Source organism: Prionailurus viverrinus, chromosome B2 (assembly GCF_022837055.1).
Source record: "Prionailurus viverrinus isolate Anna chromosome B2, UM_Priviv_1.0, whole genome shotgun sequence".
Lineage (NCBI taxonomy): Eukaryota > Metazoa > Chordata > Mammalia > Carnivora > Felidae > Prionailurus > Prionailurus viverrinus.
The window spans coordinates 130,089,451-130,117,338 of NC_062565.1; the positions used below are offsets into that span (position 1 = coordinate 130,089,451).

Sequence of the window (27,888 nt, forward strand, 5' to 3'; positions counted from 1 at the left end):
AGGCACCCCAAGTTTCGTCCTTTTTAAAAAAAAAAATTTTTTTTTTTTACATTTATTTGTTTTTGAGAAACAGAGTGAGACAAAGCGTGAGTGGGGGAGGGGCAGAGAGAGAAGGAGACACAGAATCTGAAGCAGGCTCCAGGCTCTGAGCAAGCGGTTAGCACAGAGCCTGATGCGGGGCTTCAACCCACAAACTGTGAGATCAGGACCTGAGCCAAAGTCGGACGCTCAACCGACTGAGCCACCCAGGCGCCCCCCCTTAAGTTTCATCCTTATGCCTATGCTCAGCAAACCGAGTGGTCATTATCTTTAACATAGAGGAAGTGAAATTCTCTTGGTTGGTGGTTTGCCCACTGGAGCTGTGTCAACCTTTTCTTCATTTTAACAAACACAGTATAATCTCCACATGCCATGACCTGCTCCCCACTCAGACTCGGGAGTTATAGGAGATGATTAGGGTAGGGGAAGGAAGGTAGAATGTTGATTGCTTCCTTTTTTCTTATTTTTCACTTCTGCAGCAGCATTCTTGCTGTTCCCAAGTAGAGCCATCAAATCTGTTCATAGTACTCTTTGCTTATTGTGATACCAGTGGTATTTGAAACTTGAAATGCATTTATTTTACAATAAAAGTGATTTTCCGTTTGCAAAGTGATCCTTGTTCTACTGAATCACGTTTCTTCAGGGCCCCAATACAAGTGATATTATTTAATCTGTTAAATATCCTGTAGCAAGCCTAGGGGATGTTGTGCATGTCAGAGCATGAGGATGTCATACAGCTGCACAAACATACTCATTCTTCAGGCCTATCGGCCACAAGTTTAAGCTCTGAAATTCTTTGTCAGTGCTTGCAGACAGATGGAAGTCTTTAGTAGCTTTTCCCCGTGGGGGTTTAAAAATAATGGCTGCCTCCATTAGAAAAACAAGTTAAAAAACTGATGATATCAAATTCCTAAAACTAATACTATGATAAATAAGGATTACGGGCAATCAGAAGACCATAGTTAGTATCAGTGAAGAGCACACTGTCTGCAACCAGCATGAACTTACCCGGGAAGACATTGGGATTGTTTAAGAGACAAAACAGTACCTGCCGTCATCCTTTGGAATAGTCCAGGGAAGCAGCCAGAGGTAGAACTGGGTTATTGTTCGTTAGGGTTTATGTCTTGCCTTCTCTTAAACTAGCTCTCCATTCCCACCTATGTCCCTCTGTTCCATTTTGTACAAAGGATACTCTTGGAGGCAAACTATTTCCTTTAAAGCCCAAATACCAGCTTTGTGACCTTAGACACTTTACTTGGTTCTCTCTGGGCTTTACCTTCCTTATTTATAAAGGGGGAATGCTAATAGCACCCGCTTCACAGGGTTGCGTTGACAGTTAATGAGGCAATATTCATAAAGCACTTAGAACTGGTCTTAATGTGGCCTGAAAGATCGATACATTCAGCACAAATCAGTATGAGAATCATAGCATTTTTCAAGTTGGAAAGGAGCCTAGAGATCATGTAACTTAGTCTCCTAATTTCAGCAATGAAATAACTGGGGTGCCTGCCGAAGGTCACAGGGCTTGGGACCCAACCCTCTTCTTCACTTACAGTTAGTTAACCATTGCAGTTGGATCGTAGAAACCCAGAACGTTAACTGAAATTTATTGTCTTTTCTAATTCTGCACTGTCTTTGCTTTTTGTTCTGCAAAAAGAGTCTTAATGCTCTTTTAGAGCTACCAGGAGGTGCTTCCAGCTCCCCAGTCATATTCCAAGGAGGACAGGATCATGGAGTGGGGACAAAGGCCTGGGTCAGGAATCACATGACCTGGATTATGTCTTTGCCATTAGTTAATGATTTGGAAAGCCACATAGTCTTCCTAGGTCTCAGTTTTTTCACACATAGGTTTTTAATATACATAGGATAATGTAGAACTCCTGTGTTAAACACAGCTGTAGTTCCCAGAACGAACACTGTTGTACTCAAGTGTTTCTGTGGATTGCATAGCTCAGAACTGCTGCATACCCTAATATGCAGAGTAAAAATAAACACAAAGCTGTCATTATTTCCAGAAAATACACTGCTTCTCCACCTTTAATCTTGCATAGGGGATCTTCCAATTTAGCGGTTTCAGGTCCGTCTCAAAAAGATAGATTAGTTTTCCCGCAGATCTGGTAAAGGAAAGGAGGTGCTATTTGCGTTTTCCACATAATGAAATTAGTAATGATATCCTTTATACATAGAAGAGCTTTGCATAAAGCTCGTCGTTGTCAAGGGCTCTGTCGTCTTGGGTCTTGCTAAGATAGCACATTTCCATTTTGTGGCTAGGTAGCTTTGCTTTGGATAGCTCATGTATTTAGATGAATGTCACAGACATAAAGTTCAGTGAAAAAGGACAGACACGAAAGAGTAATGCTGCATAATTCCACTAAGTTGAAGTTCAAGAATAGATAACACCAATCGGTGGTAATAGGGGTTAAAACAGGGGTTATTTGGGGGAAGGGAGAGGATGGGTATTGACTGGCAAGAAGCACAAGAAAGGTTTTCGGGTCTGGAAATGATTCTAGACTTTGATCTGGATGGTGACTGCTTATACAAATTCTTTTCCTGCCTGTATGTGTACCTAAAAATTATTTTGAAAGAGCTCCATAGTATTAATTTGAATGACTAATCTTACTCCAGGTCCCTTGACATAACATTATAGCTTCTGGAAATTGGCAAATACAGGGTCAAGTTATGAGAGCAGTCTTCCTCCAGGGGGATTAATATTCCTTCTTTTTCCTCTATTGATAGTAGCATTTTTCACATTCTATTCTTTTTCTTTAAATATGATTTCTTGTTTACATTCTATTCTTTTTGCTCTAAATGGGTTTTAAAAGATGATGGCTAAATAATTTAAAAACTATTTTTAGCCATGATTACTACCTTAATGTTGATTATTTTTTTAAGCTGTCAGCCAATGAAAAGCAGTTTTTTCCCCACACCAATCAAGATCTTTTCTAACTCTAAAATTGCATTATTTTATGATTTTAAGTAATGGTATATACATTGATATATAGAAAGTTCACTAATTCTCTAGTTCCTTTGTAAAAATGTTCACATTTAACCATTTCACATGTTCAGACATGACCTTATAAGTTTGCTTTCGTTTTTTTCCCATAAAGACATATCATGGGTCTATTCTGAGCAGAGCAGAATGGCAATGAGAACGTTTTTCTTGGCTTTACTTTAAAAGGTCAGCCATCCTTGATTTGGTCAACTTTCAGGCCGTTCCCTCCTTGATTTCCACCAAAATGTCTGCTGATCTTTTTTGGTCCCCGGTCAAATCTCTTACTCCCTGTGAAACAGTCCCCCGTCACCTCAGTCAGCGTTTACTGCTCCCCTCTGGGCTCCCACATTTGGGCTCTGCTTCCTTGTTACACTGCCTCCCCACCTGCTGGCATCGCTGAGCACTGATCACACCTGCTTCCCCAACCATCCTGCAGGCTCCATAAGGGTGAAAATCTTGTCTCACTGTCTGTGATCTCCCAGGACCTTACATGGTGGGTTCTATAGCCCCGGGTTAAAGCAGGCCTTGCCATGCCGTGGTGAAGCGGGCTGTCTCTGCCTAAAATCCAAGCTCCGCCACCCACACAAGTGTGTCACGTGAGGAAGACACTTACTCATTATCATACACACACACACTGCCAAATACTGAGCTAGATATTTAGTCTCTGGGAATCTCACCTTTCTCATCTCCAAAATGGGACTAATAATAATCTCTGTCTCAGAGCTCTTGTGAGAATTAGCATGAGCAGGTGCAGATGAAGTACTCAGCACAGTGCCTGGCACACAGTAAATGCTCAGTGAATATTACTGATTATCAGTTAGTGCTTACTAATTCTTGCTTGCAAGAGGGGATGAAACTCATGGCGGGTCAGTGGCTGGTTCTTGCGGGGCACCTGTTCATCAGCCCTTTCACACCGGCACGAGCCATGGGATTTCTGTTCCTGAGTTGTGCCGTTCGCTCTTGTCCCATCCCCAGGAGTGCAGGGGAAAAAATGGATAAAAAATACATCCTCGGTTGTCATGAAATAAGTTTCAGTTCTTTAAATCTACTTTGATTCCCAAATAAAATTCTATTATTGAAAACAGTTCAGCTTTAATGATTTAAAAATAAAGAACAAAGAACTTTTTATTCCCAGATTTGTCATTCTATGTTAGCAGTACATGATTCTAATCCCAGCATGGTGTGTGTGTGTGTGTGTGTGAGAGAGAGAGAGAGAGAGAGAGAGAGAGAGAGAGAGAGAGAGTATTGGGGGTATGTTTGGATCTCCTCTCTCTGTATGGCCTCGCAGTAAGTGGGAGTGGATACTTCCTGACACCATTTTTCAAGTCCCATTATCTACCCTTTTGAAAGATGTTGAGTATCAATTACCTTATTTGGGTCCATTGTGTGCTAAAAAAGTGCTGAAATAGCAATTTAATGACCTGTAAATACCTCTTAGTGATAAAATACTAGGAATTGAAAATATTGATAAAAAGAGATTTTAAAGAGAAAGATGGGCAATCCTAAAGCATAGTAACTTCCAAAATTCCTTTGTGCAGAAATTTTTACTGTTAGTAAAAGGCAATACCCTCTAAGGTCTCCCTACAGCTGATATCCTCACCCTTAAGCAGCTCTTAAATTCTCATCCTCATGCACCTCCATGCTAGCTAATGCCACATTTATAAAAATGAATGCTTTATGGCACAAAAACAGACACACAGATCAGTGGAACAGAATAAAAAACCCAGAAATGGACTCACAACTATATGGTCAACTAATCTTCAACAAAGCAGGAAAAAAGACAGTCTCTTCAACAAATGGTGTCGGGAAAACTAGATGGCTACATGTGAAAGAATGAAATTGGACCACTTTCTTAGACCATACACAAAAGTAAATTCAAAATGGATGAAAGACCTAAATGTGAGACAAGAAACCACCAAAATCCTGGAGGAGAACACAAGCAGCATCCTCTTTGACCTTGGCCATAGACACTTCTTACGCAACACGTCTCCAGAGGCAAGAGAAACAAAAGCAAAAATGAACTACTGGGACTTCATCAAAATAAAAACCTTCTGCACAGTGAAGGAAACAATCAACAAAGTGAAAAGGCAACCCACGGAATGGGAGAAGATACTTGCAAATGACATATCTGATAAAGGGTCAGTATCCAAAATCTATAAAGAACTTATCAGACTCAACACCCAAAAAGCAAATAATCCAATGAAGAAATGGGCAGAAAACACAAATAGACACTTTTCCAAAGAAGACATCCACGTGGCTAACAGACACATGAAAAGATGCTCAACATCACTTATCATCAGGGAAATACAAATCAAAACCACAATGAGATGCCATCTCACACCTGTCAGAATGGCTAAAATTAACAACTCAAGAAACAACAGATGTTGGCAAGGATGCAGAGAAAGGGGAACCCTCTTACACTGCCGGTGGGAATGCAAACTGGTGCAGCCACTCTGGGAAACAGTATGGAAATTCCTCAAAAAGTTAAAAATAGGGGTGCCTGGGTAGCTCAGTGGGTTAAGCATCTAACTTCGGCTCAAGTCATGATCTCATGGCTCGTGAGTTTGAGCCCCATGTCGAGCTCTAGGCTTACAGATCAGAGCCTAGCGGCTGTTTCAATTCTGTCTCCTCTCTGTCTTTGCCCCTCTCTTACTTGCATGCATGCACGCACACATGCACTGTCTCTCTCAAAAATAAATTAACTTTTTTTAAGTTAAAAAAAATGAATGCTTTATTTTAAAATAGTTTTAGGGGCACCTGGGTGACGTAGTCAGTTGGGCATTGACTCTTGATTTCAGCTCAGGTCATGATTTCGTGGTTCATGGGTTTGAGCCCCATGTTGGGCTTTGCATTGACAGTGGGAGGCTGCTTGGGATTCTCTGCCTCCTCTCTCTGCCCCTCCGCTGTAAGCATGCTCTCTAAACAAATGAATGAATGAATGAATGAATGAATACAACTTTAAAATAGTTTTAAATTTGTTGAAAAGTTGTAAAGATAGTGCAGAGAGAGAGAGAGTTCTCACATACCCCCCTACTTTCTTCTGTTGTTCATCTCATGTGTAAGTTGAATAAATTTGTTACAACCATGGAACAGAGCATTGGTACATTACTGTTAACTGCCTATTTGATAAATTTCTGTTTAAATGAAAAATAAAACCTGCCTGTATTCTCTGAATTCTCAACAATTGGTAATGTGGAGAAGTCCTATTAGGTGTGAGCTCATTCGGTAGGAAAATAGACTTAGCTGTGCCATTTAAAATGTCTATGTTAGAACAGCTAATGACTGTATTTCACAATATTAAAATATTTAACGATCTAAAATATTTTGAAATATTTTAAAATGTTGATCTCAAGTGTGAAAAAGAAACTTCTGGTGAAGAACAGGATACTCTTCTTATCATGAAAGTTGATCCAAATTAGCCTTTAAAACAGTCAGGAAATTTAGACTTTCATCTGGGATTTGCCTAGCAAAGTGTTCTCATCTACATGGAAATGCAAAATTCAATGGAACCGGCAGTATTCTGGGTGTTGGGAGGAGAGGAGAGTTTATGTTATGTGCATACTACTCAAAAGCAGTGAAAATCCCCTACACATTATGATTTAAGAGAAGTACAATGGCGGTGTGGCCAACTGTGCCGACATATGGTTTCTGATTGCAAATATGGTTTGCTCTACTAACCCAACAATTACAAAATTACAGGTGAATTTATTCAGTCAGAAAAAAAGATACGCATATGTGTGCACTGCTCTGGTCATTGGCACTGGCCCAGGCCCTTTCCGGAGTAGAGGTAAAGACTGGAACTGTAAATGCATAATAAAGAAAGATAACAGCAGTTAATTTCTTATGCAGCTATGAATTTAACATTAAGGCTTTAATTCTTCACTCACTCAATCTCTCCATCTGTCACCTAGAGAACTATGTAATTTTTGTTTTGTTTATTTTTGTTTTCAGGAGAAAAAGTAGATTATTCTTCAAGGGTTTGGATCAAAAGCAGAATTTTTATGGAGTGTCAGGGAACTGGATATGTGGCTTGAAAGAAAATGGGAAGTGGATGTGTGTCTCTAGCCACAGAGACAGATTTGAGATTTAGACTCTCATTCCTATATCTGTGATAGTCAGCCCTTATATGTTTCGCAGCATTTAAATTGTTCAAAACTAAGCCCTTCAGCATAAAATCGCAAAAAAAGAAGAAACACCATACATTCAGTTCCTCCCTCGGCTTACCCCTTCTTTGAGGAAGTGAAGTAAAGAAGGATTTTACATTTTCACTCTGGCTTAGCTTCAAAATCAGTCTGTTTCATATTTCTTCCTGCCTATTGCACTTTGGCCAGTATGAGCAGGGTAAAGTGGGGTCAGGAAACATATGAAAGAATCAGTCACTGCAGGATTTGCATTTCTACCTGAAATTAGGATAGATATTGCAGGAGGGAAGAATGGAGTTTATCATTCCATTTTTGGAAGAAGCCCATAAGGATTTAGGGGTTGGTGTATGTTGATTGTCTTTTGTCATCCAGTTTAAGATTTTTCTTGCTCTGGTATGTCAAGTGATTTAAAAAAAAAAAACAAAAAAACTTTAAGTTTATTTTGAGAGACATAGAGAGTGAAGGAGTGAAGAGAGAGAGGGAGAGAGAGAATCTCAGGCAGGCTCTGTGCCTTTTTTTTTTTTATTGTCATAAATTCATTTTGGCTCCTTTAGAACTTCATATAAATGGAACCACACAGTATGTATTCTGTTGTGTTTGGCATTTTTCTCAGCACGATGTTTTTGAAACAAATTCATCTTTTTGTATGAATGTATCAGTGGGTTTTTATTATTATTACTGCTGAGTGTTATTTCATTGCATGAACAGTACCATAATTTATCCATTCTGGGCTGCTTCCAGTTTTTTGTCATTAAAATTTAATGGTTGGAATAACATAAGCCATCATTGTCTTCCTTCTGTTTTCAACTTCCTGCAAGGCAACTTAGGGTTTTGGGCCTTTTTTCTGATTAATAAAATGATTAAGTCACTAAAGATACATTCTACCACACACAATACCCACCTTTCCATACATTTCTTATTGTTAGTGAAAATTACCAGTTTATTTGAAGCTGAAAACTTTTTTTTTTAATGCAATAGGAGCAAAAGATAATTTTAGCACCATAAAAATTAGAATTTAGGGGCACCTAGGTGGCTCAGTGAGTTAAGTGTCCGACTTCAGTTCAGATCATAATCTCAGTTTGTGAGTTTGAGCCCCGTGTTGGACTCTGTGCTGACAGCTGGGAGCCTGGAGCCTGCTTTGGATTCTGTGTCTCCCTCTCTCTTTCTGCCCCTCCTCTGCTCATGCTCTGTCTCTCTCTCTCTCTCTCTCTCTCTCAAAAGTGAATAAAGTTAAAAAAAATTTTTTTAAATAGAATTTAGCTTCTTGGCACTAAGTTTTATTTTGTGAAGGAGAAACTATGGTTTTTATTTGTGAAGGAGAAACTACACCATAACTATAATATTCATTACTGAGACTGCCACACTAGCCTCTGGAGGTACATCCAATTTCAGGAATAGAATAAAACCTTGGATTGCGAGTAACTTGCTCTGCGAATGTTCTGCAAGACAAGGAAACATTTCTAATAAATTTTAACTTGAAAAACGAACGATGTCTCGTAATACGAGTAGAATGTGACACTGGATGTCACGTGATCCCAACTGAGCCAAATGGTTCTTGAATTCGCTTTGATATACAAGTGCTTTGGATTACAAGCATGTTTCTTTCTGGAATGAATTATGCTCGCAAACTAGGCTTTTACTACTTAGAATATTCTGTTCCTTCACAAAACATCGATGTAGTTGCTACAGATGAAATCAGCTGTGTTTTGCAGGCCTTTATTTGGCCCTAGCTAGTATGTAAGTCTCTTGCGTCTCTTCTGTTTCTCCAAAATGATTATCTGAGGGGACTGTAATTTCTGATTGATTGATTTACTGACTGATATCAGGGGAGTTATGCCCCTGGGAAGTGGGGCAAAATAAACTTTATGTGAGATTCCAATTAAAGTGGCCATGCTTGCTATTAAAGTACAGGAAGAAACACATGATGTTGTTTCAACTTTTTATTACAGCTTTTCTCTGACTTTATTTTTCTTTATACAGTTGATGGACTCGACAAAGCTTCCATAGCAAACTCAGATGGCCCAACAGCAGGCTCCCAAACACCTCCCTTCAAGAGAAAGGGGAAACTCTCCACCATCGGTAAAATCTTTAAGCCTTGGAAATGGAGGAAAAAGAAGACCAGTGACAAATTCAGAGAAACCTCAGCAGGTATGAATATCATAACTTTGTTAAAAGATGAGTTGTTAAATCTTTGAAAAGATAACCAATTGTGTCGTATAAGGCTTTTTTCTCCCAGAAAAGAAAATCCATATTTGAAATGAAATTAGTTAAAGATGAAACAACCTAAAAGTTCTGATTTGCCTCCTTTTCCACTCATTGACTTTCAAATATATTCTTATTTTTAAATATATACTTGTAAATTCATAAGGAAAACTAGTGTGGAGGAAGGGAGAGGTGAAATAGAAAATTAGAAGCAGAAATGTTATTTGTCAACATTGTAGCTGAAGTATCCATGCACACACACGCACTATTGTCTATCTACTTAGTTCCAGCAGTACAATCCTGTTTGTTAACTTAAAAAACTTTTTAATGTCTTTTTTGAATGTATTTGTTCTGTGGGCAAAATCTAAATGGCTGTTTGAAGGAAAAAGGTTGCTGTATTTATTGTTAAATTTAAAATTTCCATCATGCCTTTAGGACAAGTAAATGGTTTCTTTCCTAAGGGAGTCATAACACTGCTGGTGTGAAAATTTATTATAATTATTTTGTGGATTTGTTATACTTTAAGAATTACGTTATTTAGCACCTTTCATGTTAGACATTATTTAACCTTCGTGTTAAAGCTTCATGTGGACTCATGGAAGAAATGGGCTTTAGATCTCGGGCCAGAATTAAGCCTAACTTAAACAGGTGTCCAGTATCAGTGGGATGATCTTTAAGGTAGAAAGCCATTTATCTCATGATAGAAGTTCAACTTTCTCTGTGCTTGTTGTCTAATACAGTCCCTTCATCAGAATTCCTCATTGCCCCAAGGTTAATATTGTCATTGTATGTGCAGGGTCACAGAGCATATCTTACTGGTCTGTGCTGACATGAGAGTTGGCCTTTAGTTCTAGGGCAATGAAATAAAATAGAAAATACCTTAGGGGCCCTTGGCTGGCTCAGTCGTTAGAGTATGCAACTCTTGATGTCAGGGTTGTGCGTTTGAGTCCCATATTGGGTGTAGAGATTACTTAAAATCTTTAAAAAAAGAAAGAAAATACGTCAGATAGCACAAGGGTATGGAATTGGGACATTCCTAACAAAATTGTCTCTGATGCATTTGCAGCTATATAACTTCTTTGAGCACTTAATGTTTAAAAAGATATAATGATACTGTATCTGGGATTCATGTCAAAATAATCCTGGAGGTGGGGTGAGTATAGATGAAAGAAGACTGACCACAAGGTGGTAATTGTTTAAGCTCAGCGATGGGTAACATGGGGTTTATTATTCTCACCTCTCTACTTGGAGATATTGGGAATTTCTATAATGAAAAGATAGAAAAAAAGAGAGTTTGGTTTAGGGGCAATGAGATTAGCTTGGTTATTAAATTTTCTGTAGTTTCTAAGTGACTTCTGGGATGAGGAGGCAGTGGGAAGTGGACAGAGTGCTGTGCTGAGTGAGGACACCTGGGTTCTGATATTGTCCTTGCCCCCTAGGGGCCATGTGACCTTGGGGAAGTCAGATCAGAGTTGAAGGAGTTGAATTCTAAAGTGCTTTCAGTTCCAGATTCTGTTGTCTCCTTCTAACCCCTGGCTGGATATCTTGTTCTCCCTTGTTCTTCAGTTTCGAATGGAACCATACTGGTCTTCTTAATTGTCCCCCTCTTGGATTTCCCTAAGCACTGAGAGAATATGGCTCTTCAGGCGACCATGGCTACCCAAGATGGGAGTGGGGCTCCAGGGAGCAGCAGTGAGAAGATACTGAGAAGGGAAGGTGGAAAGAAGTGTCTTCATTTGTGTAGCTTGCCCTTTACTTGAATCTAGGCTGCTAACTTCTCTCTCCCTAATGTAGAAAGGCAGCTACCAGGAAATTCTCCTTCACTTTTCTTTGTCATCCCTTTTTAATTATTTTAACAGTAGATAGTCTGTAACCCTGAATATTTACGATTAGTCCTTTTAAACAGCATTAAGTATTATTTTATGTTCTCCCATCTTTATTGAGGATAGCCTCCCCATCTTTGTCTTCTGTTTTCTTTTCAGATTCACACAGGATTTTATAGAAGTGTATGTAGCTCCAAGGAGTTATTTGTGGATACTATATTCCTAGCTCCTAAAGCTACCAAAGTGCATTAAAAACCTGAAAAAGTTATTAGATGTCTTTCTCTCTCTCTCTCTTTTTTTTTTTGCATCAATATTGTGGCATAGCAGAATAAAAACAAGCCACGTAGATGTGCTAACAAATCTTTGTGAATTTATCTGCTACATTTATTTTTGTCCTTTCTTTTTAAACCCATATTCTTAATATTTTACTTGTATTTCATGTTATGAAGTGTCCCATTATAAAGTATTTGATTATCACCTTATATATATGCTTATTTTAATGCTGAGCTTTATGAAGTGTATCAGTAAAGGCTAAAATACAGGGAGGCACAAAACGGTATAACATATGTTTTATTCACATTGAGGAAAGATGTCACGTCCTCAGGAAAACTGATGCATTTGGAAATAACCAAGAGAAAGGTGTTTTCTTCTTTAATAAATTGTCCCAAACAATGAGCTCTCATTGTTTGGATATGACCCAGGCCATGTGCTATCTGGCAAACTATAAAGTACACCGTAGGCACATCCCACAATATGTCGGGATCCGAAAGAAGATGCATTTCTTCCAAGAAAAGTAAATCTTCTGTTTTTCCTTCTGAACTCCTGGCATTATAGTCGCTTGGATGTGGATCTTACTGTGTTTCACTACATAGTGATTAATACTGCTTTTCCTAGTCTGGGTTTCTGTTGTAGGATTTTTAGTTGGTAACGGATAGGATGCAACAGTGATTTATCAATGCCATTGTAATAAATGCCATTGTAATCACATGGTGGTGGTAGTTAAGAAGGCTCTTATTCAGAGCATGGGGCATGAGACTCTTGATCTTGGGGTTGTGAGTTTGGGCCCCACGTTGGGTGTAGAGATTACTTAAAAATAAAAATCTAAAAAAAAAAAAGAAGAAGGGTCCTGTCCTCTGCCTGCTTTGGTGGTCCTTGAGTGTCAGCTATATTTTGGAGGGCCATCCTGTTTGGGACTGTGCCCTGACTTCATGTTCTCTGGCCTTATTTTAAAGTGGAAAGTTACCTGTATCTTCAACTCTGTTTAGGCTGGTCCGTAGGCTGTCAACTTCTAGGATAGGAAAACAGTCCTCTTGGCATTTACTTTCCCCTGGGGCCTCTTTTCATCATCTGGGTGCGAGGGCCCTTCTCTGGTCTTTATAGTTACATCCCTTCTGTATCTTTAGAACTCCAAATGTCATTTATACTTATTTTCCTACACAATAATTTCTTCCTTTTTTTTTTTTCTAACTGTTTCTCTGGGGGTGGGGTGTGGGTAGTGGCTGAGGCTCCTCCCTCTGGATCTTTAAATATGCTTCCATCTCCCCAAAGCTAAGAACACAAACAAATCCCGTCTAAACACAGTTGTTCCTCTAATTTCTGCATAGTCTGTTACCATCAAGAGAAACATCTTGGGGCACCTGGGTGGCTCAGTCAGTTGAGTGTCCATCTCTTCATTTCTGTTCAAGTCATGATCCCAGGGTCATGGGATCGAGCCCCATGCTGGGCTCCACACTGAGCATGGAGCCTGCTTAGTATTCTTCCTCTCTCTCTGTTGCCCCTCTCTCCTGCTTGCATTTTCTCTCCCTCTCTCTTCTCTCTCTCTCTCTCTCTCTCTCTCTCTCTCTCTCTCTCTCTCTCAAATTAAAAAAAAAAAAGGAAAAGACCAAACATCTTGAAAATACAGCCTGTGTCACTGCTTCCACGTTCTCTCCACGGGGTCATTCCTTTCCCTCTGCCATCTGCCCCTGTGTCCAGCGCTCCTCTGATGACATTCCAAGCCTCCCAACCAGGAAATTCAGTGTCATTCTTTCATTGCCATCCATTCCAAACTCTGCAACATTAGCCATCACTGGTTAGTCCTTCCTTGATTTACAAAAGATGTCATTATCTTGGTTGTCTTTGACTTTCCTTTCTCTCTCTTCTTTTCTCTCCCCCCGCCTTCTCATATCCCCTAAACCTTTTAAGGAATTTGCTATGTGTCTTAACCCGTCTCTTTCTTTGAATGTGCTTTTCTCATCTCTTCTCATATCTTCCAAACCAAGCCTCCACCCAAGACCTAGCCACATCTACCCAAGCACTTGATGGGTAGCAATGCCTGAGGAGTGCATGTTAACCTCAGATCCATTCATAAGTTCTACATATATCACTGAAAATGTGATGCATGCCAGGCACTGTTCTGGAGCTGGGTATTCTTCACTGAGTGAGTAAGCAAGGTTCCTGCCGCTCCTGGAGCTTTCATTCTAAAGAGGTAACGTGCTGATAGATGCTATGAATGAACACAGAGTGAGGGAAGAGGCAGTGGGAAAGTACTACGTACAGAATACATTCCCATGCAAAACAGATCCTTGCCAATCCCAGCTATCCATGCTGTTGCAGACATGGCTTTCTTTGGCATCCTGACTTTGAACCATGGAGTCCTTTGACTTTTCCTTGCCTCTTACCATCTTCTACGTTCCAAGGGTTCCAAAACCTTTCATGTGTTTTCTCCTAGTGCAAGGTCTCTACCGTTAGCCTTTCTTCTCAGTCCCCATTGTCTGATCCTTATCACTGTATTATTGCAGGTAGCCTCTTTGCTGTATTTAGGTATTAGCTGTACTAGCTGTAGAAACCTACAGAATGCTAGAGAAGGTAGGGAGAGGTGAGGTTCTGGCAGTAAACCTGCCCACAGGGGGACCTGACCCAGCTGGTGAGGCTGACAGAGAAAGTTCAGGATGCCAGGAGCTGCCAGGAATCCCAGAGTAACCACAATGATAACTTCCCAAGCCTCAGGTCAGGCAAATAGAACAGTGGGTATTTCAGACCAAAATGTCACGTGTTCCACCAATAAAGTAGAATAACAGAGCATCCCGGAGAGTGAGAGTGGGGGATCTGGGCAGGCCTTAGTAGCCAGGGCGTTCTTTACTAAGTGGTAGTATTCATGGGAAGATGGTGCCGGCTATGCGAATAGAAAAACTCACAGAACTCCCATCCTTGTTTTTCCAGGAACCAGGAAATAGAGCTAGTAACTAGGACAGGAAGTTACCAAAGGACTGAGGACGTAAACTCACTGTATAGAGTGGAAAGCAGTGTATGGGTTTTGGGGAGGGGTCCCCTCAGACCCCAAACCTCAGGTTCAGGAGCTCCTGTTGCTGGAAAGGCATAGCTCAAGAGCGAGGTGGCCAGAAAGAGCGAGGCTTCTTGTGGATTCGGGGAAATAGGTAGGCAAACTGTCCACCTTCGCCCTCTCTCCTCTAGCTCATCTTGGATTCCACCATGAAGGAATTTTCCTCAGGTGGAACTTGGGTCCCATTGCTTCTTGCTCAAAAGTATGACTGACCCCATATTGTTTCCTAAGTGAATTCCAGACTCTTCAGCTGTCCTCAGTGTAACCCAAACTGACATTTCCCCTAATTTTTCTCAAATAGTCACTTATATTGGCTTTCAGTCATGCAGGGTCACTTACTGAACGTGCCCCTAAGCTTTCTTGTCTCCAGGCCTTTCTTCCTCCCACAGCTACACCTGGGGGAAATACTGTGTCATGCAAGGGTCATGACACATCTCTTCTTTCTTAAAGATACTCTTTTTTTGGGGCGCCTGGGTTAAGCGTCCGACTTCAGCCAGGTCACGATCTCGCGGTCCGTGAGTTGGAGCCCCGCGTCAGGCTCTGGGCTGATGGCTCAGAGCCTGGAGCCTGTTTCCGATTCTGTGTCTCCCTCTCTCTCTGCCCCTCCCCCGTTCATGCTCTGTCTCTCTCTGTCCCAAAAATAAATAAACGCTGAAAAAAAAAATTAAAAAAAAAAAATACTTTTTTTTGTAACATTTATTTATTTTTGAGAGAGAGAGTGTGCAAGTGGGGCAGAGACAAGGGGACAGAAGATCCAAAGTGGGTTCTGTTGCTGACAGCAGTGAGCCTGATGTGGGACTCAAACCCGCGAACCGGGAGATCATGACCTGAGCTGAAGTAGGACACTCACCGACTGAGCCACTGTGCCCCTCTTAAACACATTCTTCACCTTGATTTTGTATCAGCTGAATATGAACCTTCCCTCCTTTTCTTGTGATTCTTTAAAAATATGTATAGTTTGACTTCTCTAATTTATGTGCCTGCTCTTAATTTGCTATGTAAAATATTTAAGGGCAGAGACTTGCTCCCTCATTTTTGCCTCACTTCAGGTGCTTTATATAATAGTTTATACCTAGTATGTACTCTTGAATGTGCCTTGAATTGCTTATTTATTGAATATCCACTATAAAAATACAGCACTGGATGCTTAGGACTTTGTAAAAGAAATTGAAGACTGAAAAATCATAATGAAAAGAGAAAGACAGTAAATAAAATACTAACCAAAAGCATGTACTCTCAATTAGAACCATGTACAACTTTCAAGAAGTCAATAAAATAATGAGGGAAAATTTCTTTCCTCTCTTTTGCCCTTATTTTAAAAGTAAGTTATACTCCTAAATAAAGAAATTTATCTTCATCATAACCATGGCCTCCAGAGTTGTGTTGTTAGTAATGCAGAAGGAATGCCTGTCTAGATTTTTAGATAACATTGTTGCAAGTTATCAGCATTCTGCGAATGGAGAGTGGTTTGTAGAGAGGCATCTGGTCGAAGCTTTAATTTACTGGTACTCTGCCTTCCCTATTAATAATAATATCACCGTGCCAGGTTCTGTTCTGCTCCAAGCAGTTTCTTCACGTTAACTCATTTAATCATCTAAGTTTATGAAGTGTCACTGCTACTGTTGTCCCAGTTTTACTGATGAGGACACTGAGGCCAGAAAATTCAGATGACTTACCCGAGGAGGCACACCCGGACGGAGGCAAAGGTGGTGTCTGAACCCAGGCAATATGGTGCCACAGCCAGTACCTTTGACCGTCGCACTATGTTGTATCTCTAGAAGATAACTTCATACCCGGATCAGTGAGGACTGAGCACTGAAAGGTGATCCTACTTTGTGGGTTTGCTTCATATACTAGAGTTTTTGCTGTGAGAAGGATTTGGTCGGAAGAATAATTTAGGTTCCACTTACCTGCCTAATTTCAGCAGTGTAGGCACAGAAAAATGGTTGACAAGGGTCAAAATTTATGTTTGGTCCTATTAAAGATAATGTTCTCTGTAACCATAGCGGCATAATGTCTCTGTTTGGGATTATTTTCTCTATCTAGAAAGTAGGGCAAAAGTAGAAGGTTTTCCTAGGACGATATTTGTTAAGGACTGGTCTGATTGCATTGATAAATGACAGCATTTTGATCTTATCTGTCTTGTTCTACCATCTGTCTTGTTCTTCTTCCATCTAAAAGATGGAAGGACTTTTGTGTATCATTTACCTTAGCACCATATTGGAGGAAGGGAAGAGAATCTCCCCACAGGAAGTTACAGAAAGAAGTTATATACAGAAGGAAGCCAAAAACGACACAGCCCAACCAGGTCTGCCGAGCCCTCCACTCATTTGTCTTCTCAACAGATGTTTGCTCAGCATCCACATCTACTCTGTGTCAGGCACTGTTAACAGAGAGTGGTACAGCAAGGAACAAAGGAGACAATGCTGCCTTCCCCTATGGAGCTTATATTCTAGTAGCGGTAAGAGGCAGAAAGTAAACCCCCAAAGTTAGTATATTAAAAAGTGCGAAGGAAAAACATAAAGCAAGGAATAGGGAATGTGGGAGGTAAGTTTCAGTTTAAGATGCCCGTGGCCGGAGAAACTTTACTAGGAAAGCGACACTTGAACAAAGACATAAGGGAGGGGAAGAAACGCACTCAGGGAAATCCTATTAAGTAAGAAATCACAGGAGTGAGAGCATGTATTTCCTTCTAACAGTGGTGTCAACCTACTGAATGTAGTCCGTTATAAACTTTATCCAGTCATTTAACAATTAAAATACCTCACATTCATGAACGTCTTGGTTGTTAATCTTGATATCTGTTGCTGACACCATGGCTCCTGACAAACCATGTAATTTCACGCGATACAATTCTAGAAGAGAAGCGAGAATCCAGGAAAGGAATTTAACTTTGTAATATAAACGTTTTGTTACAGCTTCCTTTCTATGTTTTTTTAAATTCATTTTTTAATTTTAGAGAGAGAACGTGCATGTGAGTAGGGGAGAGGGGCAGCAGGGGAGAGACAGAGAGAGAGAGAGAATCTTAAGTTGCCCCACCTTCAACACAGAGCCCCTTGTGGGGCTCAGTCCCACAACCCTGGGATCACAGCCTGAGCTGAAATCAAGAGTAGGAAGCTCAACCGATTGAGCCACCCAGGCACCCCTACAGCTTTCTTTCTGAAGTTAGAATTTAAGAGCCAGATTTTGACAGAGTATCAGAAATAGAGCTTCATGGAGTCCAAGTTTAGAACCTTCATATGTTGGTGTTTTGTTTTGTTTTGTTTTGTTTTGTTTTGTTTTGTTTTGTTTTTTTGGTGGGTCTGGATATCAAGTTCTTCAGAGAATGCCTTTATAAATTGAAAGAATTCATGTATGATCTTCTCGGGTAAATGGTCCTTTGCTTACATGCTAATGCTGTCTGCAGTACTGCTTTGCTAAATTACTTGGGATGACAAGTATGTTTCCAAACTAATTTACAAAATTCAGTTTGATCCACAATATACCTGAAACTGGCTACAATTAGGATTTGTTCACATACAGCCAAACACTACTTCTTGAAACTATAGGAAAATATCGTCTGAATTTTACACTTAAATTAAGAATTTTAGGGCTGTAGAGTGCCTTCCCAGTCATCTGGATCTGTCTCCAAGGCAGGAATGCCCACTGTCCCCGGCAAACCTGACAAGATGAAGTGGTTCCTTCAGCTTCTGAGCTCCTAATTCCTCACTCTAATTATTGAGGAACTTTTCTTTTACGTCGACTTGAAAGAAATTCTCTCCAATGTTTCCAGCTACCCCCTAGCACTAGTATGTGTATTTATACAGATCTCCTGATCACAGTGTTACATAATGGTCCTTCCTTCTTTTCTTAAAGTTCTTTCATCCCATCGATGTATTCTCAATTCAGAGTTTCTCAGCATGGGGCCATACTAAATTGTCCAGGTTATTCAGTACATTTTTATTGAGTACCTGGCCCAAGGCAGCATGTTCTGAGGACACTTGATGAACAAGCCTGACAAGGTCCTTCCTCTCACATAGCCCACAGTGTAGCTAGACTTCATGTTCCCTTTCCTGGCTATTTATTTTTATTTTATTATTATTATTTATTTTGAGAGAGAGAGTGCGAGAGAGTGCGAGGGCAGGGGGCAGCGGGCAGGGAGAGAGAGACACACAGAATCCAAAGCAAGTTTCCAGGCTCTGAGCTGTCAGCCCAGAGCCTGACGCAGGGCTCGAACCCGTGAGTGTGAGATTATGACCTGAGTCGATGTCGGACTCTCAACCGACTGAGCCACCCAGGCGCTGCCCTTTCTTGGCTATTTTAATGCCAAGATAACATGGGGACTTCCCCCAAATTCTTATGATTGTACTTCGCCAGCCACATTTTTTTGTATTTAGAATTGCATCCAGAATAGGAATTCATCTTGTTATTAAAATGACAAGAATTTATCAGTAGGAATTAAATATCTTCTGCTCACTTAATGTTCTACATATAGAAGAACAGCCAAATCCTTCAAGGTGGGTGATCCATTTTTACCCCCTACGTACATACAACAATGTGCTCTATGTCATTTCTGTGTACCCTTCTGCATATTCTCCAACACATGTCTCCCTCCATTCTGTGTGTTTTCTTGGTAATGTGCAGCCGGGTGAGCTCCCTCCTACATTAGACCTCCCCTTTGGGTCAGATTGGTCTCTTTCCAGTTATCACAAACCCTGTCCCACCACATCTCAAAGAATTACTTTACTGTGTGGACACCTTGGTTCTCCTCGATGTATTCTCTTCTGCCTCTGCACCTGTTCATATCATGCTCACACTTCTGGGATGCTGTTTTTTCTGAAAGCACTGGAAGTCTTTGCTGCTGTGTTTTCTGTCCTAGCTGCTGTCCTCCAAAGGACCTGATTTTGTACCATTATCCAAGTGCCTTCCTCCCTCTCTAATTCAACTTTAAGGTTCTCTTCACTAGGCCAAACCAGTCAGTCTCTGCCCCGCATGTTACTTCTTTTTCCACGGAAGGGACCCCGTAAGTTGTCAGGCCTAGCATTTCTGTACAAATGTATGGTCCAGAAAATCAGACCTTGATTTGAGACCATCAGTTCAAGCAGCCACTCACTTTTATTGTCCACTCTCTCCATACCATGACCTTCAGCCAGAAGAGAAGAAAACCACAGCCCAGCCTTCTGCGTCTTTCTGTTTCCTGCTCAGGACTTCTGACTAGATGGGCTGTCTGATTATTTCTGGGGAAGACAATTATTCCTATTGCTAAAAATCAGGAGAGTAGGAGTCTTGGCATGTCCTTCTGTGTGTCCTGAGGAACACACAGGGGAAGACAGCGTTCCTTCTGACCACACCCAGGTCTCCATGTGAGGCGCCACCTTGAGCACACACATCAGTAAGCGCTCCTCAGGGACCACTGTTTGACTTCCTGCTGACACTCACTTGCTGTTCATTCGCATAGCGAATATTCACCAGCCTCCTACCGTGAGCCTACATGTCGTTCTATGCTCCAGGGGTACAGTTGTTAACAAAGGGGGAAAGTTTCAAGGCTCGAGAGCATTGTCCGTCAGTGTCTCAGACGTACCGCTCCTCTCGGCCGTCTGTCTGCCTGTTTCCAGATCCACATCAAGCACAGCATCCGTTTCCTTCTCCTTGTGTTACCTGTTTTTCTCCTGGCAACCTCTTAACTGTCATTTTGATTCCTCTTTTCTTTCTCAAGACATTTCTCTTTGTAACTGCCTTAACCGTACTGTTTCCATTCCTTCTGGGTATCTTTTACCTTTTCCAGATCAGAGCAAAGAGAGATGTTTCCCAACTCCTTTCACCTTTGCTTTTAAGGGGAAAACTGGTTTATATTTATAGCTTGCCTATTGGTGGCTCCTCTCTGAGGAAGAAAAGCAGAGGTCACGGCCCAGAGATGACTGGAATGGTTTTTGCACACTCCAGACCTCATAGCCTCTAATTTAGATTTTTTTAATGTTTATTTATGTTTGAGAAAGAGAGAGAGAGAGAGTGGGGAAGGGCAGAGAGGGGGGAGACACAGAACCTGAAGCAGCCTCCAGGCTCTGAGCTGTCAGCACAGAGCCCAATGTGGGATTCGAACTCACGAAACACAAGATTATGACCCGAGCCGAGGTAGGACGCTTAACCCACTGAGCCACCCAGGAGCCCCCAGACCTCATAGCCTCAAGTTTACCTGTGGTCTTTTATTGGCACCCCTTTTGGAATCGTTTCCTGTAAACTACCCCCAGCAAACTGGGGCTCTAGGGATGAAGCTTTTCACTGAGCACTGGCTTGTGCTTGCTGTGTCAAACCTTAGGCCTTTCAGAAAACACAAATAGGGTTTTGATTTTTCCAAAACTTTTCTCTGCCTTGCGTCTCATTTTTACTGTAGCCATGGGCCAATGAGCCTATAGTCCACAGAAAAATATGGCTGTCTTTCCTGACAAGTCTGACGCTGGACTGCTGAGATTTTCTCAGAAGTAGTTGTGACTGGCTAAGGCTGGAAGCATATATACAAAGGAACTACTAACTAGTTCATTGTTACTGCCTTTGTGGTCATGACTTTCTCAAAAGAGGTCATCTTCTTGGTCATTCACTACTCTAATACTTTTTCTTTGGGGTATGTGTGTGTGTAGTTCTGTGACTTTCATTATATGTTTGTGTTGTGTAACTGCCACCATTATTAGTTCTGTCACAGTTTTATCTCTCCTCAGTCCTGCTGTGCTGTCCTTTTATAATCACACCCTACCCCCTCACTATCACCTCCCCAACTCCTAACTTCTGGCAACCACCGCTCTGTTCTTCACTATCATTTTGTTGTTTCAAGAATGTCACAAAAATTGGAATCATTCGTGTGAAATGTTTTGAGCCTAGCTTCCTTCACTCACCATTTCAGCTTTGAATTCATCTGGGTTGCTGCATGTATGAGTCATTCCTTACGATTTTTGGGTAGTCTTCTCTGCTCTGAGAAGAATCACCCTGCTTCTTTATCCATTCACCTGTCAAAGGACATAGATTGTTTCCAGGTCGGGGTGGTTATGAATGGAGCTGCTATAAGCATTCATGTAAAGGTTTTCTTGTATGTGAACAGAAGTTTTCATTTTGCTAGGGAAAATAGGTAGGAGTGAGATTTTTGAGCCATACATTAAGTGCATGTTTGACTTGATAAATGACTGCCACAGACTATTTTCCAGACTTTTGCATTCCTACCAGCAATGTAAGAAAGTTCCATTGTACCCTTTCCTTGCCAGCACTTGGTATTGTCATTATTTTTTTTTATTGTGGTAAAAAGACATATCCTAAAATGTAAACTATCTAAACCTTTTTATTTTTAAATGTTTATTTATTTTTGAGACAGAGAGGGACAGAGCATGAGCAGGGGAGGGGCAGAGAGAGAGGGAGACACAGAACGGGAAGCAGGCTCCAGGCTCTGAGCTGTCAGCACAGAGCCCGACGCGGGGCTCGAACTCACAGACTGTGAGATCGTGACCTGAGCTGAAGTCGGACGCTCAACCGACTGAGCCACCCAGGCGCCCCTATCTAAACCTTTTTAAACGAACCCTTCAGAAATGTAAAGTATTTTTACACTGTTATAAAATACATCTCTAGAACTTTTTCACCGTACAGAACTGAGACTCTGTACCTATTGAACAGCTCACCATATCTCCTGGTAATCCCCATTCTACTTTCTACCTGTATGAATTTGACTACTGTAGTATATTTCATATAAATGGAACCATACAGTGGGTATCCTATTATGACTGGTTTATTTCACGCAGCATAAAATGTCTGCAAGCGTCATTCGTGTTGAAACGTGTGTCAGCATTCCCTTCATTTTTATGACCGCACCATATTTTATTGTATGTATCTACCACATGTTGTTCATCCATTCATCTGTCAGGGGACATTTGGGCTGCTTCAACCTCTTGGTTGTTATAAAAGGTGCCCCTGTGAACATGGATATGCTGTCCTTATTTTTTATATTAGACATTCTAGTAGGTATGTAGTAGCATGTTGTCATAGGTTTAACTTGTATTTCCCTAATGGCTACTAATGCTCAACTATTTTTCATGTACATATCTTCCATCTGTATATCCTCCCTGGTAAAGGTTCTGTTCAGGTCTTTTGCCCATTTTGTGATTGGGTTGTTTTCTTACTGTGCAATTTCGAGAGTTCTTTATATATTCTCTATAGAAGTTCTTTGTTGAATATGTGATTTGTAAATACTTTCTCCCACTGTAGCTTGTCTTGTTATTCTCTTCATCTCTCTTGCAGAGTAGTGATTCATAATTTTGGTCAAGTTCAGTTTATCAGTTTTTCATCACATGTCATGTTTTTTGTGTCGTGTCTCATCTCTTTGCCTCACCTCAGATTGCAAAGACTTTCTTCTGTGTTTTCTTCTAAAACTTTTATAGTTTTACATTTTACATCTAGATCTATGATCAATTTTGGGTTGATTTTTATTTAAGATACAAGGTTTAGGTCAAGGTTCGTTCCCAGTTACTTTAATACCATTTGTTGAAAAGATTATCCTTACCCCCATTCAATCACCTTTGTATCATTTTAAAAATCAATAAACATATTTTTCTTCCATATACTCCCCTTTGATAAAGATCTATTCAACTCTTCTGGCCAGTTTTGTGTGGGGGTGGTTTTTTGTTTTTGTGTTTTTGGAGTTTTTTGTTTACTTGTTTTTGAGAGAGAGAGAGCAAGCAGGAAGGGCAGAGAGAGAGAACAAGAAAGAGAGAATCCCAAGCAGGGGCCACACTGTCAGCACAGAGCCCAATGCCAAGCTTGAACTCACAAACTGAGATTGTGACCTGAACCGAAATCAAGAGTCACCTGCTTAACTCTCTAAGTCACCCAGGTGCCCCTGGACAATTTTTATTGAGCTGTTTCTCTTTTTAATACTGAGTTTTGAGAGTACTTTAGGTAGTCTAGATATAATGCCTTTTTTAGATATGTTATTAAAGATATTTTCTGTCACACTGTAGCTTGTCTTTTTTTTTTTTTAAGTTTGGTTTGAGAGAGAAGAGGAGAGAGAGCACAAGCAGGGGAGAGGGGCAGAGGGCAAAGGGAGAGAGAGAATCCCAAGCAGACTCCATGCTCTCAGTGCAGAGCCCAGCGCAGGGCTCAGTCTCACCATAAGATTATGACCTGAGCCGAAATCAAGCGTCAGATGCTTAACTGACTGAGCCACCCAGGCGCTGCAATGTCTTTCATTTTTTAACAGTGACTGTTATGGAGCAAAGGTCTTAATTTGGGTGAAATACAATTTATTACTCCTTTCTCTTAGGATCATGTTTTTGGCGTCATTCGTAAGAACTTTTCAAGAGCATTTGTTGAAAAGACTATCCTTTCTCCATTGAATTTCCTTTGTGTCTTTGCCAAAAATTAATTGGCCACATGGTCTTTGTCAAAAATTAAGACTCACATTTGTGTGGGTCTATTTCTGGACTCACTATTCTGTTCTCTTAATCTGTCTGATCCTTTATCAATATCATGTTGTCTTGATTATTGTAACTTGATAAGTCTGAAAATTAGATATCACAGTATTTCCAACTTCATTCTTCATTTTCAAAATTGTTTTGACTAGTTGCTTTGCCTTTCCGTACACATTTTGGTATCAGATTGTTTATATTCTCAAAATTTTCCTTCTGGGATTTTTTTAAAATTTTATTTTTTATTCTTTAAATTTTACATCCAAATTAGTTAGCATATAGTGCAACAATGATTTCAGGAGTAGATTCCTTAGTGCCCCTTACCCATTTAGCCCATCTCCCCTCCCACAACCCCTCCAGTCACCCTCAGTTTGTTCTCCATATTTATGACTCTCTTCTGTTTTGTCCCCCTCCCTGTTTTTATATTATTTTTGTTTCCCTTCCCTTATGTTCCTCTGTTTTCTCTCTTAAAGTCCTCATATGAGTGAAGTCATATGATTTTTGTCTTTCTCTGACAGACTAATTTCACTTAGCATGATACCCTCCAGTTCCATCCACGTAGTTGCAAATGGCAAGATTTCATTCTTTTTGATTGCCAAGTAATACTCCATTGTGTGTGTGTGTGTGTGTGTGTGTGTGTATATATATATATATATATATATATATATATATATATACCACCTCTTTATCCATTCATCCATCGATGGACATTTGGGCTCTTTCCATACTTTGGCTATTGTTGATAGTGCTGCTATGAACATGGGGGTGCATGTGTCCCTTCGAAACAGCACACCTGTATCACTTGGATAAATGCCTAGTAGTGAAAAATTGCTGGGTTGTAGGGTAGTTCTCTTTTTAGTTTTTTGAGGAACCTCCATACTGTTTTCCAGAGTGGCTGCACTAGCTTGCATTCCCATCCTTCTGGGATTTTTATTGGAATTATATTAAATCTATATTGCAATTTGTGTAGGATTGATATCTTAACTATGTTGACTGTCACAGTGTATGAACTGCTATGTCTCTCCATTTAATTAGCCCTTTTCTTTCTTTCATTGGCATTTTGAAGTCTTTAGAAAACAGTATTAGGTTTATACCAATTTTTTTAACTTTTTTTTTTAATGTTTATTTTTGGGAGAGAAAGAGAGAGCATGAGCGGGGGAGGGGCAGAGAGAGGGGGACATAGAATCCAAAGCAGGTTCCAGGCTCTGAGCTGTCAGCACAGAGCCTGACATGGGGCTCGAACTCAAAAGCCGTGGGATCATGACCTGAGCCGAAGTCAGATGCTTAACCGACTGAGCCACCCAGGTGCCCCATATACCTAAGTATTTCTTTTCTTTCTTTTAAAAAAACTATTATAGGGGCGCCTGGGTGGCGCAGTCGGTTAAGCGTCCGACTTCAGCCAGGTCACGATCTCGCGGTCCGTGAGTTCGAGCCCCGCGTTGGGCTCTGGGCTGATGGCTCAGAGCCTGGAACCTGTTTCCGATTCTGTGTCTCCCTCTCTCTCTGCCCCTCCCCCGTTCATGCTCTGTCTCTCTCTGTCCCAAAAAAAATAAATAAACGTTGGAAAAAAAAAAATTTTTAAAAAACTATTATAAATGATATATGTTTTTAAAAATCCGTTTTCCAATTATTCATCGCTAGTTTACAGAAGTACAATTGTATCATGCTACCTTGCTAAACTTACTTATTAGTTCTAGTGAAGATTCTTTAGGATTTTCTGTATTGATGATTATGTCATCTGTGATTAGGAATGGTTTTATTTCTCCTTTCCCGATCTATATGCCTTTTATATCTTTTCTTGCCTGACTAGGACTTCCAGTATGGTACAACAAATAGGACTGGTAAATGTGACTTGCTTGTCTCTTTCTCATTCTTAGAAGGAAGCTTTCATTAAGTGTGGTTTTAGTTGGGGGTGCCTGGGAAGCATCTGACTCTTGATCTTGGCTCAGGTCATGATCTCACAGTTCATGGGATTGAGCCCCATGTTGGGGTCCTTGCTGACACCACGGAGTCTGCGTGGGTTTCTCTCCCCTCCCCCACGCTGTTGCCTGTGCTCTCTCTCTCTCTAAATAAACTTAAAAAAAAAAAAAGAAGTGTGGTGTTAGCTGAAGGTTTTTTGTAGATGCACTTAATCAAGTTGAGTAGGTTCCCTTTTACCTGACTTTACGAGAGTATTTATTATGAACAGATGTTGAATATCTCAGATGCTTTTTCTGCATCAATTGATAGAACCATGTGGTTTTTCTTCTTTGGATGGTTATTATGATAGATTACATTGATAGATTTTTGAATATTGAATCAGTTTTGCATCCCTGGGGTAAACACAATTGAGTTGTCATGTGGTATTCTTTTCATATGTTGCTGGGTTTTATTTGATAATATTTTGTGGAGGATTTGTGATATCAGTCTCTGGTTTTATTGTCTTGTACTATTTTTGGTTTTGGTATTAGAGTGATGCTGATCTCATAAAATGAGTTCATTATATTCTATGAAAAGATTCTCTGGGGTGCCTGGATGGCTCAATCTGTTAAACTTCCGACTTCGGCTCAGGTCATGATCTTGCAGTTTGTGAGTTCAAGCACTGCATCGGCCTCTGTGCTGACAGCTCAGAGCCTGGAGTCTGCTTTGGATTCTGTATCTCCCTCTCTCTCTCTGCCCCTCCCCTGTTCATTCTCTGTCTCTCTCTCTCTCTGTCTCTGTCTCTGAAAAATAAATAAACATTTAAAAAATTTAAAAAAAAAAGATTCTGTAGTATCGGTGTTATTTCCTCTTTAAATGTTTAAAAGCGTTTACCAACAAGACAACCTGGGCCTGGAGATTTCTTTTTTAAAAGGATTTTAAGGGCACCTGCGTAGCTCAGTTGGTTGAGTATCTGACTGCGGCTCAGGTCATGATCTCATGGTTCATGAGTTCGAGCCCTGCATCAGGCTCTGTGCTGACAGCTTGGAGTCTGGAGCCTGCTTTGGATTCTGTGTCTCCTTCTCTCTCTGCCCATCCCCCACTTGCACTCTGTCTCTCTCTCAAAAATAAATAAACATCACAAAACATTTTTAAATAAATAAAAGCATTTTAAACAGCAAATTCAATTTCTTTAACAGGATAGGATTATTAATGTTATCTCTTTTATCTTGGATGAGTTTTGTTAGGACCCTTGGAGCTTTGAAATGGAAAACGAAAGAAGGTTCTTCCTCCAGCTTTCCTTATTGTTAACCAACTTAACTTCCTTCAATGAAGTCCATGTTCAGTTGCTAACTTCTCAATGAGGTCTGCTTTCAGTCTCTGTACTGAATCTCTTCTCTCCTCCAGCACTCTTTTTTTAACAGCCTTTTTGAGATATAGTTCCTATGCCATACAGTTGACCCATTTTATGTGTAATTCACTGGTTTTTAGTAATATTCACAAACTGTGCAGTTAGCACCACAGTCAATTTTAAACATTTTCATCACCCTGAAAAGAAACCCTGTTGAGCGGTCACTCCCCATTCCCCCCCACCTCTATTTTCTGTCTTAATAGATTTGCCGATTCTTGATGTTTCCTGTAGATGGAATCATACAAGAAATATATGGCCATTTGTGACTGGCTTCTTTTGCTTAGCATAATGTTTTCAAGGTTCATTTATATTGTAACACCTATCAATATTTAATTTCTTTGTATTGTCAAATAATATTACAGGGTATGAATATATCACATTATTTATCCATCCATCATCAGTTGATGGACGTTTCTATTTGGGCTTTTATGAATAATGCTGCTGTGCACATTTGTATACACGTTTTTGCGTGGACACGTATTTTCACTTCTCTTGGTTGTAGATCTAGAAATGGAATTGCTGAGTCATATGGTAATTCGGTGTTTAACATTTTGACGAACTGCCAAGACTGTTTTCCAAGGCAGCTGCACCGTGTTACATTCCCCTGAGCAGTGGATGAGGGTGCTAATTTCCCCACGT

The 27,888-nt window shown here is 40.4% G+C and overlaps 1 protein-coding gene across 6 annotated transcripts in view; it reads left to right on the forward strand.

Moving 5' to 3' along the window:
- PHACTR2 (phosphatase and actin regulator 2) overlaps positions 1–27,888 on the forward strand; it is a 132,123-nt gene that overhangs the window by 21,377 nt on the left and 82,858 nt on the right. For all 6 annotated transcript variants that reach the window (XM_047857872.1, XM_047857874.1, XM_047857877.1 and 3 more), the window contains exon 2: positions 9,154–9,321. In XM_047857872.1, the coding sequence (XP_047713828.1) occupies positions 9,154–9,321 (168 nt within the window). The remainder of the gene's footprint in view (positions 1–9,153; positions 9,322–27,888) is intronic.